This window comes from Xenopus laevis, chromosome 3L, assembly GCF_017654675.1.
Source record: "Xenopus laevis strain J_2021 chromosome 3L, Xenopus_laevis_v10.1, whole genome shotgun sequence".
In the NCBI taxonomy this organism is placed as follows: domain Eukaryota; kingdom Metazoa; phylum Chordata; class Amphibia; order Anura; family Pipidae; genus Xenopus; species Xenopus laevis.
The window spans coordinates 159,463,556-159,478,629 of NC_054375.1; the positions used below are offsets into that span (position 1 = coordinate 159,463,556).

General features: G+C 43.7%; 1 protein-coding gene across 4 annotated transcripts in view; it reads left to right on the forward strand.

Moving 5' to 3' along the window:
* Window positions 1-14,816, forward strand: part of LOC108711814 (chloride channel protein ClC-Kb-like) — a 34,515-nt gene extending 19,699 nt beyond the window's left edge. For 3 of the 4 annotated variants that reach the window (XM_018253883.2, XM_018253885.2, XM_018253886.2), the window contains 8 exons: window positions 4,720-4,853; window positions 5,000-5,136; window positions 5,763-5,790; window positions 6,257-6,321; window positions 8,977-9,045; window positions 9,830-9,934; window positions 10,046-10,132; window positions 14,525-14,816. In XM_018253883.2, the coding sequence (XP_018109372.1) occupies window positions 4,720-4,853; window positions 5,000-5,136; window positions 5,763-5,790; window positions 6,257-6,321; window positions 8,977-9,045; window positions 9,830-9,934; window positions 10,046-10,132; window positions 14,525-14,638 (739 nt within the window). In that variant the 3' untranslated portion in view covers window positions 14,639-14,816. The remainder of the gene's footprint in view (window positions 1-4,719; window positions 4,854-4,999; window positions 5,137-5,762; window positions 5,791-6,256; window positions 6,322-8,976; window positions 9,046-9,829; window positions 9,935-10,045; window positions 10,133-14,524) is intronic. The other variant, XM_018253884.2, reaches the window with a different exon arrangement.
* The last annotated feature ends 258 nt before the right edge of the window (window positions 14,817-15,074 follow it).

Below are 15,074 nucleotides of genomic sequence, written 5' to 3' on the forward strand. Positions count from 1 at the left end.
ACACAGTCTCCCCATATATCCATTTATACTATAGGACAGTTATAGTGTGTGTGTGTGGTCAGTGTATAGGATACGGTCTCCCCATATATCCCATTTATACTATAGGACAGTTATAGTGTGTGTGTGTCAGTGTATAGGACACAGTCTCCCCATATATCCCATTTATACTATAGGACAGTTATAGTGTGTGTTGTGTCAGTGTATAGGATACAGTCTCCCCATATATCCCATTTATACTATAGGACAGTTATAGTGTGTGTGTGTGTCAGTGTATAGGATACAGTCTCCCCATATATCCCATTTATACTATAGGACAGTTATAGTGTGTGTGTGTGTCAGTGTATAGGATACAGTCTCCCCATATATCCCATTTATACTATAGGACAGTTATAGTGTGTGTGTGTCAGTGTATAGGATACAGTCTCCCCATATATCCCATTTATACTATAGGACAGTTATAGTGTGTGTGTGTCAGTGTATAGGATACAGTCTCCCCATATATCCCATTTATACTATAGGACAGTTATAGTGTGTGTGTGTGTCAGTGTATAGGATACAGTCTCCCCATATATCCCATTTATACTATAGGACAGTTATAGTGTGTGTGTGTCAGTGTATAGGATACAGTCTCCCCATATATCCCATTTATACTATAGGACAGTTATAGTGTGTGTGGTGTCAGTGTATAGGATACAGTCTCCCCATATATCCCATTTATACTATAGGACAGTTATAGTGTGTGTGTGTGTCAGTGTATAGGATACAGTCTCCCCATATATCCCATTTATACTATAGGACAGTTATAGTGGTGTGTGTGTCAGTGTATAGGATACAGTCTCCCCATATATCCCATTTATACTATAGGACAGTTATAGTGTGTGTGTGTCAGTGTATAGGATACAGTCTCCCCATATATCCCATTTATACTATAGGACAGTTATAGTGTGTGTGTGTCAGTGTATAGGATACAGTCTCCCCATATATCCCATTTATACTATAGGACAGTTATAGTGTGTGTGTGTCAGTGTATAGGACACAGTCTCCCCATATATCCCATTTATACTATAGGACAGTTATAGTGTGTGTGTGGTCAGTGTATAGGATACAGTCTCCCCATATATCCCATTTATACTATAGGACAGTTATAGTGGTGTGTGTGTCAGTGTATAGGATACGGTCTCCCCATATATCCCATTTATACTATAGGACAGTTATAGTGTGTGTGTGTCAGTGTATAGGATACAGTCTCCCCATATATCCATTTATACTATAGGACAGTTATAGTGTGTGTGTGTCAGTGTATAGGATACAGTCTCCCCATATATCCCATTTATACTATAGGACAGTTATAGTGTGTGTGTGTGTCAGTGTATAGGATACAGTCTCCCCATATATCCCATTTATACTATAGGACAGTTATAGTGTGTGTGTGTTCAGTGTATAGGATACAGTCTCCCCATATATCCCATTTATACTATAGGACAGTTATAGTGTGTGTGTGTCAGTGTATAGGATACAGTCTCCCCATATATCCCATTTATACTATAGGACAGTTATAGTGTGTGTGTGTGTCAGTGTATAGGATACAGTCTCCCCATATATCCCATTTATACTATAGGACAGTTATAGTGTGTGTGTGTGTCAGTGTATAGGATACAGTCTCCCCATATATCCCATTTATACTATAGGACAGTTATAGTGTGTGTGTGTCAGTGTATAGGATACAGTCTCCCCATATATCCCATTTATACTATAGGACAGTTATAGTGTGTGTGTGTGTCAGTGTATAGGATACAGTCTCCCCATATATCCCATTTATACTATAGGACAGTTATAGTGTGTGTGTGTCAGTGTATAGGATACAGTCTCCCCATATATCCCATTTATACTATAGGACAGTTATAGTGTGTGTGTGTCAGTGTATAGGATACAGTCTCCCCATATATCCCATTTATACTATAGGACAGTTATAGTGTGTGTGTGTCAGTGTATAGGATACAGTCTCCCCATATATCCCATTTATACTATAGGACAGTTATAGTGTGTGGTGTGTCAGTGTATAGGATACAGTCTCCCCCATATATCCCATTTATACTATAGGACAGTTATAGTGTGTGTGTGTCAGTGTATAGGATACAGTCTCCCCATATATCCCCATTTATACTATAGGACAGTTATAGTGTGTGGTGTCAGTGGTATAGGATACAGTCTCCCCATATATCCCATTTATACTATAGGACAGTTATAGTGTGTGTGTGTGTCAGTGTATAGGATACAGTCTCCCCATATATCCCATTTATACTATAGGACAGTTATAGTGTGTGTGTGTGTCAGTGTATAGGATACAGTCTCCCCATATATCCCATTTATACTATAGGACAGTTATAGTGGTGTGGTGTCAGTGTATAGGACACAGTCTCCCCATATATCCCATTTATACTATAGGACAGTTATAGTGTGTGTGTGTCAGTGTATAGGATACAGTCTCCCCATATATCCCATTTATACTATAGGACAGTTATAGTGTGTGTGTGTCAGTGTATAGGATACAGTCTCCCCATATATCCCATTTATACTATAGGGACAGTTATAGTGTGTGTGTGTCAGTGTATAGGATACAGTCTCCCCATATATCCCATTTATACTATAGGACAGTTATAGTGTGTGTGTTGTCAGTGTATAGGATCACAGTCTCCCCATATATCCCATTTATACTATAGGACAGTTATAGTGTGTGTGTGTGTCAGTGTATAGGACACAGTCTCCCCATATATCCCATTTATACTATAGGACAGTTATAGTGTGTGTGTGTGTCAGTGTATAGGATACAGTCTCCCCATATATCCCATTTATACTATAGGACAGTTTATAGTGTGTGTGTTGTCAGTGTATAGGATACAGTCTCCCCATATATCCCATTTATACTATAGGACAGTTATAGTGTGTGTGTGTCAGTGTATAGGATACAGTCTCCCCATATATCCCATTTATACTATAGGACAGTTATAGTGTGTGTGGTGTCAGTGTATAGGACACAGTCTCCCCATATATCCCATTTATACTATAGGACAGTTATAGTGTGTGTGTGTGTCAGTGTATAGGACACAGTCCTCCCCATATATCCCATTTATACTATAGGACAGTTATAGTGTGTGTGTGTCAGTGTATAGGATACAGTCTCCACCATAATATCCCATTTATACTATAGGACAGTTATAGTGTGTTGTGTGTCAGTGTATAGGACACAGTCTCCCCATATATCCATTTATACTATAGGACAGTTATAGTGTGTGTGTGTCCAGTGTATAGGACACAGTCTCCCCATATATCCCATTTATACTATAGGACAGTTATAGTGTGTGTGTGTGTCAGTGTATAGGACACAGTCTCCCCATATATCCCATTTATACTATAGGACAGTTATAGTGTGTGTGTGTCAGTGTATAGGATACAGTCTCCCCATATATCCCATTTATACTATAGGACAGTTTATAGTGTGTGTGTGTCAGTGTATAAGGATACAGTCTCCCACATATATCCCATTTATAACTAATAGGACAGTTATAGTGTGTGTGTGTGTCAGTGGTATAGGATACAGTCTCCCATATATCCCATTTATACTATAGGACAGTTATAGTGTGTGTTGTGTGTCAGTGTATAGGATACAGTCTCCCCCATATATCCCATTTATACTATAGGACAGTTATAGTGTGTGTGTGTGTCAGTGTATAGGATACAGTCTCCCCATATATCCCATTTATACTATAGGACAGTTATAGTGTGTGTGTGTCAGTGTATAGGATACAGTCTCCCCATATATCCCATTTATACTATAGGACAGTTATAGTGTGTGTGTCAGTGTATAGGATACAGTCTCCCCATATATCCCATTTATACTATAGGACAGTTATAGTGTGTGTGTGTGTCAGTGTATAGGACACAGTCTCCCCATATATCCCATTTATACTATAGGACAGTTATAGTGTGTGTGTGTGTCAGTGTATAGGACACAGTCTCCCCATATATCCCATTTATACTATAGGACAGTTATAGTGTGTGTGTGTCAGTGTATAGGATACAGTCTCCCCATATATCCCATTTATACTATAGGACAGTTATAGTGTGTGTGTGTCAGTGTATAGGATACAGTCTCCCCATATATCCCATTTATACTATAGGACAGTTATAGTGTGTGTGTCAGTGTATAGGATACAGTCTCCCCATATATCCCATTTATACTATAGGACAGTTATAGTGTGTGTGTGTGTCAGTGTATAGGACACAGTCTCCCCATATATCCCATTTATACTATAGGACAGTTATAGTGTGTGTGTGTGTGTCAGTGTATAGGACACAGTCTCCCCATATATCCCATTTATACTATAGGACAGTTATAGTGTGTGTGTGTCAGTGTATAGGATACAGTCTCCCCATATATCCCATTTATACTATAGGACAGTTATAGTGTGTGTGTGTCAGTGTATAGGATACAGTCTCCTCATATATCCCATTTATACTATAGGACAGTTATAGTGTGTGTGTGTCAGTGTATAGGATACAGTCTCCCCATATATCCCATTTATACTATAGGACAGTTATAGTGTGTGTGTTTAGTTGAAGTAAATGTAATAAATAAAGTAAATGTAATAAGTAAAGTAAATGTAATAAATAAAGTAAATGTAATAAGTAAAGTAAATGAGTGTATGTTTGTGTCCGTAGTGCACATGATATCTGCGCAGAAGACTTTATGGTGACCAACTTGCAATATCTTATAAAAGGATTTAAATACAGGGACATACGGAGTCTCCTCAAATCTTGTGACCTGAAACAGTTCCCCATTGTGGATTCAGAAGGTTTTTAATACTTTTCCTCCATTATAACGTTCCTCCACTAACCCTTTCCTACTCTCTCACCTATAGGTTTTCTCTACTTGCTTCTCACCTAAATCTCATGGAATGTCTCTTCTTTCATAATGTTTTCTCCTTCCTCCCATTCCCAGAATCCAAGATTCTCCTGGGCTCTGTGAGTCGGAAGATCCTGACGAAGCTCCTGGCAGATCAGCTGAGCCCCGAGCGCAGGATCCAGTACATGTTGGACAAAACTGGGGGAAACTTCAACAGTGACTTCACCGTAAGTGTGAGTGTGAGTGGGAAGAAGCTTGGATTGGATGAAAGTGAGTGAAGGCAGAGATTTATTAAGGATGTTGGGGATAATGAGAATGGGTAATATGACTGGGGAGATGGAGGGAGAATAAGGTGGTTGGTGGGCAGTTGGGGATATAGAGGCAGAGCGTGAGTGTTAGGAACATGGCTGAGGATAGTCCAACAAATAGTGAGAAGATTGGGGAGATGAGAGGAGAAAGTGAGAATGGGGTGGAGGAAAGAGTGACAAGGCTGAATAGGATGGAGAGAAGAAGAAACTAGAGAAATAAAGTGGTTGGAGATGCAGCTAAATGATATAATAAGACATAACCAGAGAGTCGGGCTATGGGGAGTTGGGTGAAAAAGCCAACATTGTGCTCTGTAAGGTAAATAGGGTTGAAGGCTACAAGTGAGTGATGTTGAAGGCTACAAGTAAGTGATGTTGAAGGCTACAAGTAAGTGAGGGTATTCACTGCCCCTGCTGAACTCATGGCTGTCACAGGGGGTGGGGGGTGGGGTTTATGGAGAAAGCAAAGAAGCAACTGGGTTGTTGTAGTAATTAGGATAGAGCCTCTCCCCCCAAGGAAAAAACTAAATAAACACAATTTTCCTTTATTTCAGCCTGAAAAGTCTGACGAGCAGAAAATTGGTGAGTACCTGGCGCCATATACGGGTTGGTCTCGCCAGTTCACTTTGTGGTAATATATAGGTATATATATATATATATATATATATATATATAGGTGCCCAATGGCAGTTACCAACAGAAACCAATAGGTAATTCACTTTGCTCAGTCTACTGGAAGTTACATGAGAAAAACAAAGCGCAGACGTGTGAGCAGATTAGCCCCATTAGCAGCTCTTCATACTATTTCTTTTTATATCCAGGCTGAGGTATAACTGGTGTTTTATTGCTCAGAAGGAATCAGCGCATTGTATATTAGAATATTTCAGTTAATCGTCCTTGCCAGCCTCCCTGTAAGATGCCATCAGGTTGTTGTAGCCACACCCACAGCTTGAGTCACAGACTCCCTGCCCCTCCCCCTGTAAGATTTCCTAAGACTGTTCTAGCCACACCCACTGTAATTTGCCTCTGTGCATCTCCCTATTTCCAGATGAGTGTGAGTACACAGACCCCATATACAGTGCCCAGGAGACTGTTGTGTATGAGAGTGAGGAGGTAAGTGATGTCTAGGGGACGGTGAGACTCTCTGTTCTGTAATCCCTAGAGACTAAACCACTAAGCTTGCAATCCACAGACTGAACCACTGAGCTTCCCATTCCAACAGACTTAACCACTGAGCTTCCCATCCCTTGAGACTGAACCACTGAGCTTCCCAACACTAGAGACTGAACCACCGAGCTTCCCATCCATTGAGACTGAACCACTGAGCTTCCCATCCCTAGAGACTGAACCACTGAGCTTCCCATCCCTTGAGACTGAACCACTGAGCTTCCTATCCCTTGAGACTGAAACACTGAGCTTCCCATCCCTAGAGACTGAACCACTGAGCTTCCATTCCACAGACTGAAACACTGAGCTTCCCATCCCTAGAGACTGAACACTGAGCTTCCCATCCCTTGAGACTGAACCACTGAGCTTCCCATCCCTTAGGACTGAATCACTGAGCTTCCCATCCCTAGAGACTGAATCACTGAGCTTCCCATCCATTGAGACTGAACCACTGAGCTTCCCATCCCTTGAGACTGAACCACTGAGCTTCCCATTGCAACAGACTTAACCACTGAGCTTCCCATCCCTAGAGACTGAACAACCAAGCTTTCCATCCCTAGAGACTGAACCACTGAGCTTCCCATTCCAACAGACTTAACCACTGAGCTTCCCATCCCTTGAGACTGAACCACTGAGCTTCCCAACACTAGAGACTGAACCACCGAGCTTCCCATCCATTGAGACTGAACCACTGAGCTTCCCATCCCTTGAGACTGAACCACTGAGCTTCCCATCCCTAGAGACTGAACCACTGAGCTTCCCATCCCTAGAGACTGAACTACTGAGCTTCCTATCCCTTGAGACTGAACCACTGAACTTCCCATCCCTAGAGACTGAATCACTGAGCTTCCCATCCATTGAGACTGAACCACTGAGCTTCCCATCCCTTGAGACTGAACCACTGAGCTTCCCCATCCCTTGAGACTGAACCACTTAGCTTCCCATCCCTAGAGGCTGAACCACTGAGCCTCCCATCCCTAGAGACTGAACCACTGAACTTCCATTCCACAGACTGAACCACTGAGCTTCCCATCCCTAGAGACTGAACCACTGAGGTTTCATTCCACAGACTGAACCACTGAGCTTCCCATCCCTAGAGACTGAACCACTGAGCTGCCATTCCACAGACTGAACCACTGAGCTTCCCATCCCTAGAGACTGAACCACTGAGCTTCCCCATCCCTTGAGATTGAACCACTAAGCTTCCCATCTCTTGCGACTGAATCACTGAGCTTCCCATCCCTTGAGACTGAACCACTGAGCTTCCCATCCCTAGAGACTGAACCACTTAGCTTCCCATCCCTTGAGACTGAACCACTGAGCTTCCCATCCCTAGAGACTGAACCACTGAGCTTCCATTCCACAGACTGAACCATTGAGCTTCCCATCCCTAGAGACTGAACCACTGAGCTTCCCATCCCTTGAGACTGAACCACTGAGCTCCCCATCCCTAGAGACTGAACCACTGAGCTTCCCCATCCCTTGAGACTGAACCACTAAGCTTCCCATCCCTTGAGACTGAACCACTGAGCTTCCCATCCCTTGAGACTGAACCACTGAGCTTCCCATCCCTAGAGACTGAACCACTGAGCTTCCATTCCACAGACTGAACCACTGAGCTTCCCATCCCTAGAGACTGAACCACTGAGCTCCCCATCCCTTGCGACTGAATCACTGAGCTTCCCATCCCTTGAGACTGAACCACTGAGCTTCCCATTGCAACAGACTGAACCACTGAGCTTCCCATCCCTTGAGACTGAACCACTGAGCTTCCCATCCCTAGAGACTGAACCACTGAGCTTAAATTCCACAGACTGAAACACTGAGCTTCCCATCCCTAGAGACTGAACTTCTCATCCCTAGAGACTGAACCACTGAGCTTCCATTCCACAGACTGAACCACTGAGCTTCCCATCCCTTGAGACTGAACCACTGAGTTTCCCATCCCTAGAGACTGAACCACTAAGCTTCCCATCCCTAGAGACTGAACCACTGAGCTTCCCATCCCTTGAGACTGAACCACTGACCTTCCCCATCCCCTGAGACTGAACCACTGAGCTTTCCATCCCTAGAGACTGAACCACTGAGCTTCCTATCCCTAGAGACTGAACCACTGAGCTTCCCATCCCTAGAGACTGAACCACTGAGTTTCCCATCCCTAGAGACTGAACCACTGAGCTTCCATTCCACAGACTGAACCACTGAGCTTCCCATCCCTTGAGACTGAACCACTGAGCTTCCCATCCATTGAGACTGAACCACTGAGCTTCCCATCCCTTGAGACCGAACCACTGAGCTTCCCATCCCTAGAGACTGAACCACTGAGCTTCCATTCCACAGACTGAACCACTGAGCTTCCCATCCCTTGAGACTGAACCACTGAGCTTCCCATCCCTAGAGACTGAACCACTGAGCTTCCCATCCCTTGAGACTTAACCACTGAGCTTCCCATCCCTAGAGACTGAACCACTGAGATTCCCATCCCTTGAGACTGAACCACTGAGCTTCCCATCCCTTGAGATCGAACCACTGAGCTTCCATTCCACAGACTTGGGCAAATACAGGCCAAACATGATATTGAGTTTCTGTTCTTTTCCTCAGAAACACAAAACTCACACAGACACACGCAGGAGATGCTCGGCTAAATTTAAAAGCCAGTACCTGAAAATGGTGAGTAAATCCAAAATTAACAAATTGATATTGTGAGATAAACAGAATAACCAGAGAGAGGACCCTCCAAAAAGTGAATAGTGTCTGTGCAGAGTGAGTGCAGGAGTGAGTATGGGGTGAGTAGGTGTATAAGTTACAGAGACACTCAGTGAGTGTGTATTGCAGGTGAGTAGATGTGTAAGTTACAGACACTCAGTGAGTGTGTATTGCAGGTGAGTAGGTGTGTAAGTTACAAAGACACTCAGTGAGTGTGTATTGCAGGTGAGTAGGTGTGTAAGTTACAGACACTTGGTGAGTGTGTATTGCAGGTGAGTAGATGTGTAAGTTACAGACACTCAGTGAGTGTGTATTGCAGGTGAGTAGGTGTGTAAATTACAGACACTCAGTAAGTGTGTATTGCAGGTGAGTAGGTGTGTAAGTTACAGAGACACTCAGTGAGTGTGTATTGCAGGTGAGTAGGTGTGTAAATTACAGACACTCAGTGAGTGTGTATTGCAGGTGAGTAGGTGTGTAAGTTACAGAGACACTCAGTGAGTGTGTATTGCAGGTGAGTAGGTGTGTAAGTTACAGAGACACTCAATGAGTGTGTATTGTAGGTGTGTAAGTTACAGAGACACTCAATGAGTGTGTATTGCAGGTGAGTAGGTGTGTAAGTTACAGAGACACTCAGTGAGTGTGTATTGCAGGTGAGTAGGTGTGTAAGTTACAGAGACACTCAGTGAGTGTGTATTGCAGGTGAGTAGGTGTGTAAGTTACAGAGACACTCAATGAGTGTGTATTGCAGGTGGAGGAGTGGGAGTGTCACCAGTTGAACCAGGAGGTCCCATTGGAATATCTAACAATAGACCCGGCTCCATACAGACTGCTGGAGAAAGAGACACTCTATCAGGTGAGTCCCACGTGGGGTACAATGAAGAGATGAGACGGGTCTTGGGGATCTGGTGGGAGACCCTGAGTCTTAATTTCATAATAATCAATTAATGATTCCTTCTCTCCTCAGTGTTACGACTTGTTCAACCTCCTCGGCCTACGTATGGCCTATGTCACTCGTTTAGGACGCCTTGTGGGAGTGGTTTCACTTACTGAGGTAACCTCACTTCTTACATCATCATCATGACATCACTCAGATCACTAGCAGGGTCCACATCTGCCGAGAGAAGGAGAGTCCTATAGCATTCTTTATTGGGAAATATATGTCAAGCAGAAAGGAATGTGAGCACAATTCTGAGGCTAAAGCAAACAACAAAGTGAGCTGTGACCAAAGATTTTGTATTTACTCTGTCCCTCCAACTTCTCTGCACACACACGGTTATAAACATGCACACAAAATGGCATTCTTACACACACACAACTAAATGGAATTAGAGGGAAGGAAGAACTCTATGGAGAACTGATGGGAAAGAGAGGGAGTGAAGCAGAAGGAAGGGAGGAAAGGGAAGAACTCTATGGAGAAGTAATGGGAAAGAGAGGGAGTGAAGCAGAAGGAAGGGAGGAAAGGGAAGAACTTTATGGAGTAGTAATGGGAAAGAGAGGGAGTGAAGCAGAAGGAAGGGAGGAAAGAAAATAACTCTATGGAGAAGTAATGGGAAAGAGAGGGGGTGAAGCAGAAGGAAGGAAGGAAAGGGAAGAACTCTATGGAGAAGTAATGGGAAAGAGAGGGAGTGAAGCAGAAGGAAGGGAGGAAAGGGAAGAACTCTATGGAGAAGTAATGGGAAAGAGAGGGAGTGAAGCAGAAAGAAGGGAGGAAAGGGAAGAACTCTATGGAGAAGTAATGGGAAAGAGAGGGAGTGAAGCAGAAAGAAGGGAGGAAAGGGAAGAACTCTATGGAGAAGTAATGGGAAAGAGAGGGAGTGAAGCAGAAGGAAGAGAGGAAAGGGAAGAACTCTATGGAGAAGTAATGGGAAAGAGAGGGAGTGAAGCAGAAGGAAGGGAGGAAAGAAAAGAACTCTATGGAGAAGTAATGGGAAAGAGAGGGGGTGAAGCAGAAGGAAGGAAGGAAAGGGAAGAACTCTATGGAGAAGTAATGGGAAAGAGAGGGAGTGAAGCAGAAGGAAGGGAGGAAAGGGAAGAACTCTATGGAGAAGTAATGGGAAAGAGAGGGAGTGAAGCAGAAGGAAGGGAGGAAAGGGAAGAACTCTATGTAGAAGTAATGGGAAAGAGAGGGAGTGAAGCAGAAGGAAGGGAGGAAAGAAAAGAACTCTATGGAGAAGTAATGGGAAAGAGAGGGGATGAAGCAAAAGGAAGGAAGGAAAGGGAAGAACTCTATGGAGAAGTAATGGGAAAGAGAGGGAGTGAAGCAGAAGGAAGGGAGGAAAGAAAAGAACTCTATGGAGAAGTAATGGGAAAGAGAGGGGGTGAAGCAGAAGGAAGGGAGGAAAGGGAAGAACTCTATGGAGAAGTAATGGGAAAGAGAGGGAGTGAAGCAGAAGGAAGGGAGGAAAGGGAAGAACTCTATGGAGAAGTAATGGGAAAGAGAGGGAGTGAAGCAGAAGGAAGGGAGGAAAGGGAAGAACTCTATGGAGAAGTAATGGGAAAGAGAGGGAGTGAAGCAGAAGGAAGGGAGGAAAGAAAAGAACTCTATGGAGAAGTAATGGGAAAGAGAGGGGGTGAAGCAGAAGGAAGGAAGGAAAGAACTCTATGGAGAAGTAATGGGAAAGAGAGGGAGTGAAGCAGAAGGAAGGGAGGAAAGAAAAGAACTCTATGGAGAAGTAATAGGAAAGAGAGGGGGTGAAGCAGAAGATAGGGAGGAAAGGGAAGAACTCTATGGAGAAGTAATGGGAAAGAGAGGGAGTGAAGCAGAAGGAAGGGAGGAAAGAAAAGAACTCTATGGAGAAGTAATGGGAAAGAGAGGGAGTGAAGCATAAGGAAGGGTGGAAAGAAAAGAACTCTATGGAGAAGTAATGGGAAAGAGAGGGAGTGAAGCAGAAGGAAGGGAGGAAAGAAAAGAACTCTATGGAGAAGTAATGGGAAAGAGAGAGGGTGAAGCAGAAGGAAGGGAGGAAAGGGAAGAACTCTATGGAGAAGTAATGGGAAAGAGAGGGAGTGAAGCAGAAGCAAGGGTGGAAAGAAAAGAACTCTATGGAGAAGTAATGGGAAAGAGAGGGAGTGAAGCAGAAGCAAGGGTGGAAAGAAAAGAACTCTATGGAGAAGTAATGGGAAAGAGAGGGGGTGAAGCAGAAGGAAGGGAGGAAAAAAAAGAACTCTATGGAGAAGTAATGGGAAAGAGAGGGGTGAAGCAGAAGATAGGGAGGAAAGGGAAGAACTCTATGGAGAAGTAATGGGAAAGAGAGGGAGTGAAGCAGAAGGAAGGGAGGAAAGAAAAGAACTCTATGGATAAGTAATGGGAAAGAGAGAGGGTGAAGCAGAAGGAAGGGAGGAAAGAAAAGAACTCTATGGAGAAGTAATGGGAAAGAGAGGGGTGAAGCAGAAGATAGGGAGGAAAGGGAAGAACTCTATGGAGAAGTAATGGGAAAGAGAGGGAGTGAAGCAGAAGGAAGGGAGGAAAGAAAAGAACTCTATGGAGAAGTAATGGGAAAGAGAGAGGGTGAAGCAGAAGGAAGGAAGGAAAGGGAAGAACTCTATGGAGAAGTAATGGGAAAGAGAGGGAGTGAAGCAGAAGGAAGGGTGGAAAGAAAAGAACTCTATGGAGAAGTAATGGGAAAGAGAGGGAGTGAAGCAGAAGGAAGGGAGGAAAGAAAAGAACTCTATGGAGAAGTAATGGGAAAGAGAGAGGGTGAAGCAGAAGGAAGGGAGGAAAGGGAAGAACTCTATGGAGAAGTAATGGGAAAGAGAGGGAGTGAAGCAGAAGGAAGGGAGGAAAGGGAAGAACTCTATGGAGAAGTAATGGGAAAGAGAGGGAGTGAAGCAGAAGGAAGGGAGGAAAGAAAAGAACTCTATGGAGAAGTAATGGGAAAGAGAGGGAGTGAAGCAGAAGGAAGGGTGGAAAGAAAAGAACTCTATCGAGAAGTAATGGGAAAGAGAGGGGGTGAAGCAAAAGGATGGGAGGAAAAAAAAGAACTATATGGAGAAGTAATGGGAAAGAGAGGGGGTGAAACAGAAAGGAAGGAAGGAAAGGGAAGAACTCTATGGAGAAGTAATGGGAAAGAGAGGGAGTGAAGCAGAAGGAAGGGAGGAAAGAAAAGAACTCTATGGAGAAGTAATGGGAAAGAGAGGGAGTGAAGCAGAAGGAAGGGTGGAAAGAAAAGAACTCTATCGAGAAGTAATGGGAAAGAGAGGGGGTGAAGCAAAAGGATGGGAGGAAAAAAAAGAACTCTATGGAGAAGTAATGGGAGAGGGGGTGAAACAGAAAGGAAGGAAGGAAAGGGAAGAACTCTATGGAGAAGTAATGGGAAAGAGAGGGAGTGAAGCAGAAGGAAGGGAGGAAAGGGAAGAACTCTATGGAGAAGTAATGGGAAAGAGAGGGAGTGAAGCAGAAGGAAGGGAGGAAAGAAAAGAACTCTATGGAGAAGTAATGGGAAAGAGAGAGGGTGAAGCAGAAGGAAGGAAGGGGAAGAACTCTATGGAGAAGTAATGGGAAAGAGAGGGAGTGAAGCAGAAGGAAGGGAGGAAAAAAAAGAACTCTATGGAGTAGTAATGGGAAAGAGAGGGGGTGAAACAGAAAGGAAGGGAGGAAAGGGAAGAACTCTATGGAGAAGTTATGGGAAAGAGAGGGAGTGAAGCAGAAGGAAGGGAGGAAAGAAAAGGACTCTATGGAGAAGTAATGGGAACGAGAGGGAGTGAAGCAGAAGGAAGGGAGGAAAGGGAAGAACTTTATGGAGTAGTAATGGGAAAGAGAGGGAGTGAAGCAGAAGATAGGGAGGAAAGGGAAGAACTCTATGGAGAAGTAATGGGAAAGAGAGGGAGTGAAGCAGAAGGAAGAGAGGAAAGGGAAGAACTCTATGTAGCAGTAATGGGGGGAGTGAAGCAGTAGAGGGAGTGAAGCAGAAGGAAGGTAGGACTGCATGGAGCAGAACAGAGGGCAGTTGATACCACCGCCTTATCACATAGAACTTTATTATTATAACACTGGGTCCAACAGCCCCTAAAACCTATTGTACATTTCTTTACATTGCTCACTTCTACGGGCCCCTCACACAGTAATCACAGGGTCTGCTTCCCCTGCACCACAGCTATTGGCAGCACATGGTATAGTAAATGATATAGTATAGTTTTATAGTAAATTATATAGTATAGTTTTATATAGTCAATGATATAGTATAGTTTTATAGTAAGTGATATAGTATAGTGTTATATAGTCAATGATATAGTATAGTGTTATATAGTAAATGATATAGTACAGTTTTATAGTAAGTGATATAGTATAGTGTTATATAGTAAATTATATAGTGTTATATAGTAAGTGATATAGTATAGTATGATATAGTGAGTAGTCAGGGAGACAATACAGGGGTGAAGAGACAGTAGTAGGAGACAATACAGGGGTGAATGTGAATAACAGGGGTGTCTGTACTTGGCACAGATAAAGGAGGGGGTGGATGGGTCAGTTAAAGGGACATTCAGCCCCAGGACTCAGGAGGAAACAGAGGAGACCCTACACTTGAACCCACTGACCCCAGGAGCCAACAGCAGCTGACAGTGAGCAGCCAACTCCTCCTCAACTCAAACTGTCACGTCTACTAGAGAAATGCCTGGGGCCACAGGATCCACTCTCCTAAGTATTGTGTCATGTCATTCTCTTTATGTCATTATTGTCACACACACGTTCTGTTACTTCTTCTTCTTTCTAATAAAACTCACATATTTCATTGTCACACTTGTGTCTGTGAGTCTGGGGCTGAGGGACTTTATAATGTGCTTGAAATGAGATCATTGTGTGATTCCTGTCGCTGGGCTTTATTGCTCAATGCTGGGGCTCCCCCTACTGGTGAGGATGTAGTGATGCAGCCGCAGCCATAGGAATACTGGGGTCTCACTGGCACCTCCATCACACGCAAGAGCCCACGGACCACTTCTCGACCCCTCACACTAACGGGGAAAATCAACAAAAATCAGACTGTTCCAAAAATCTC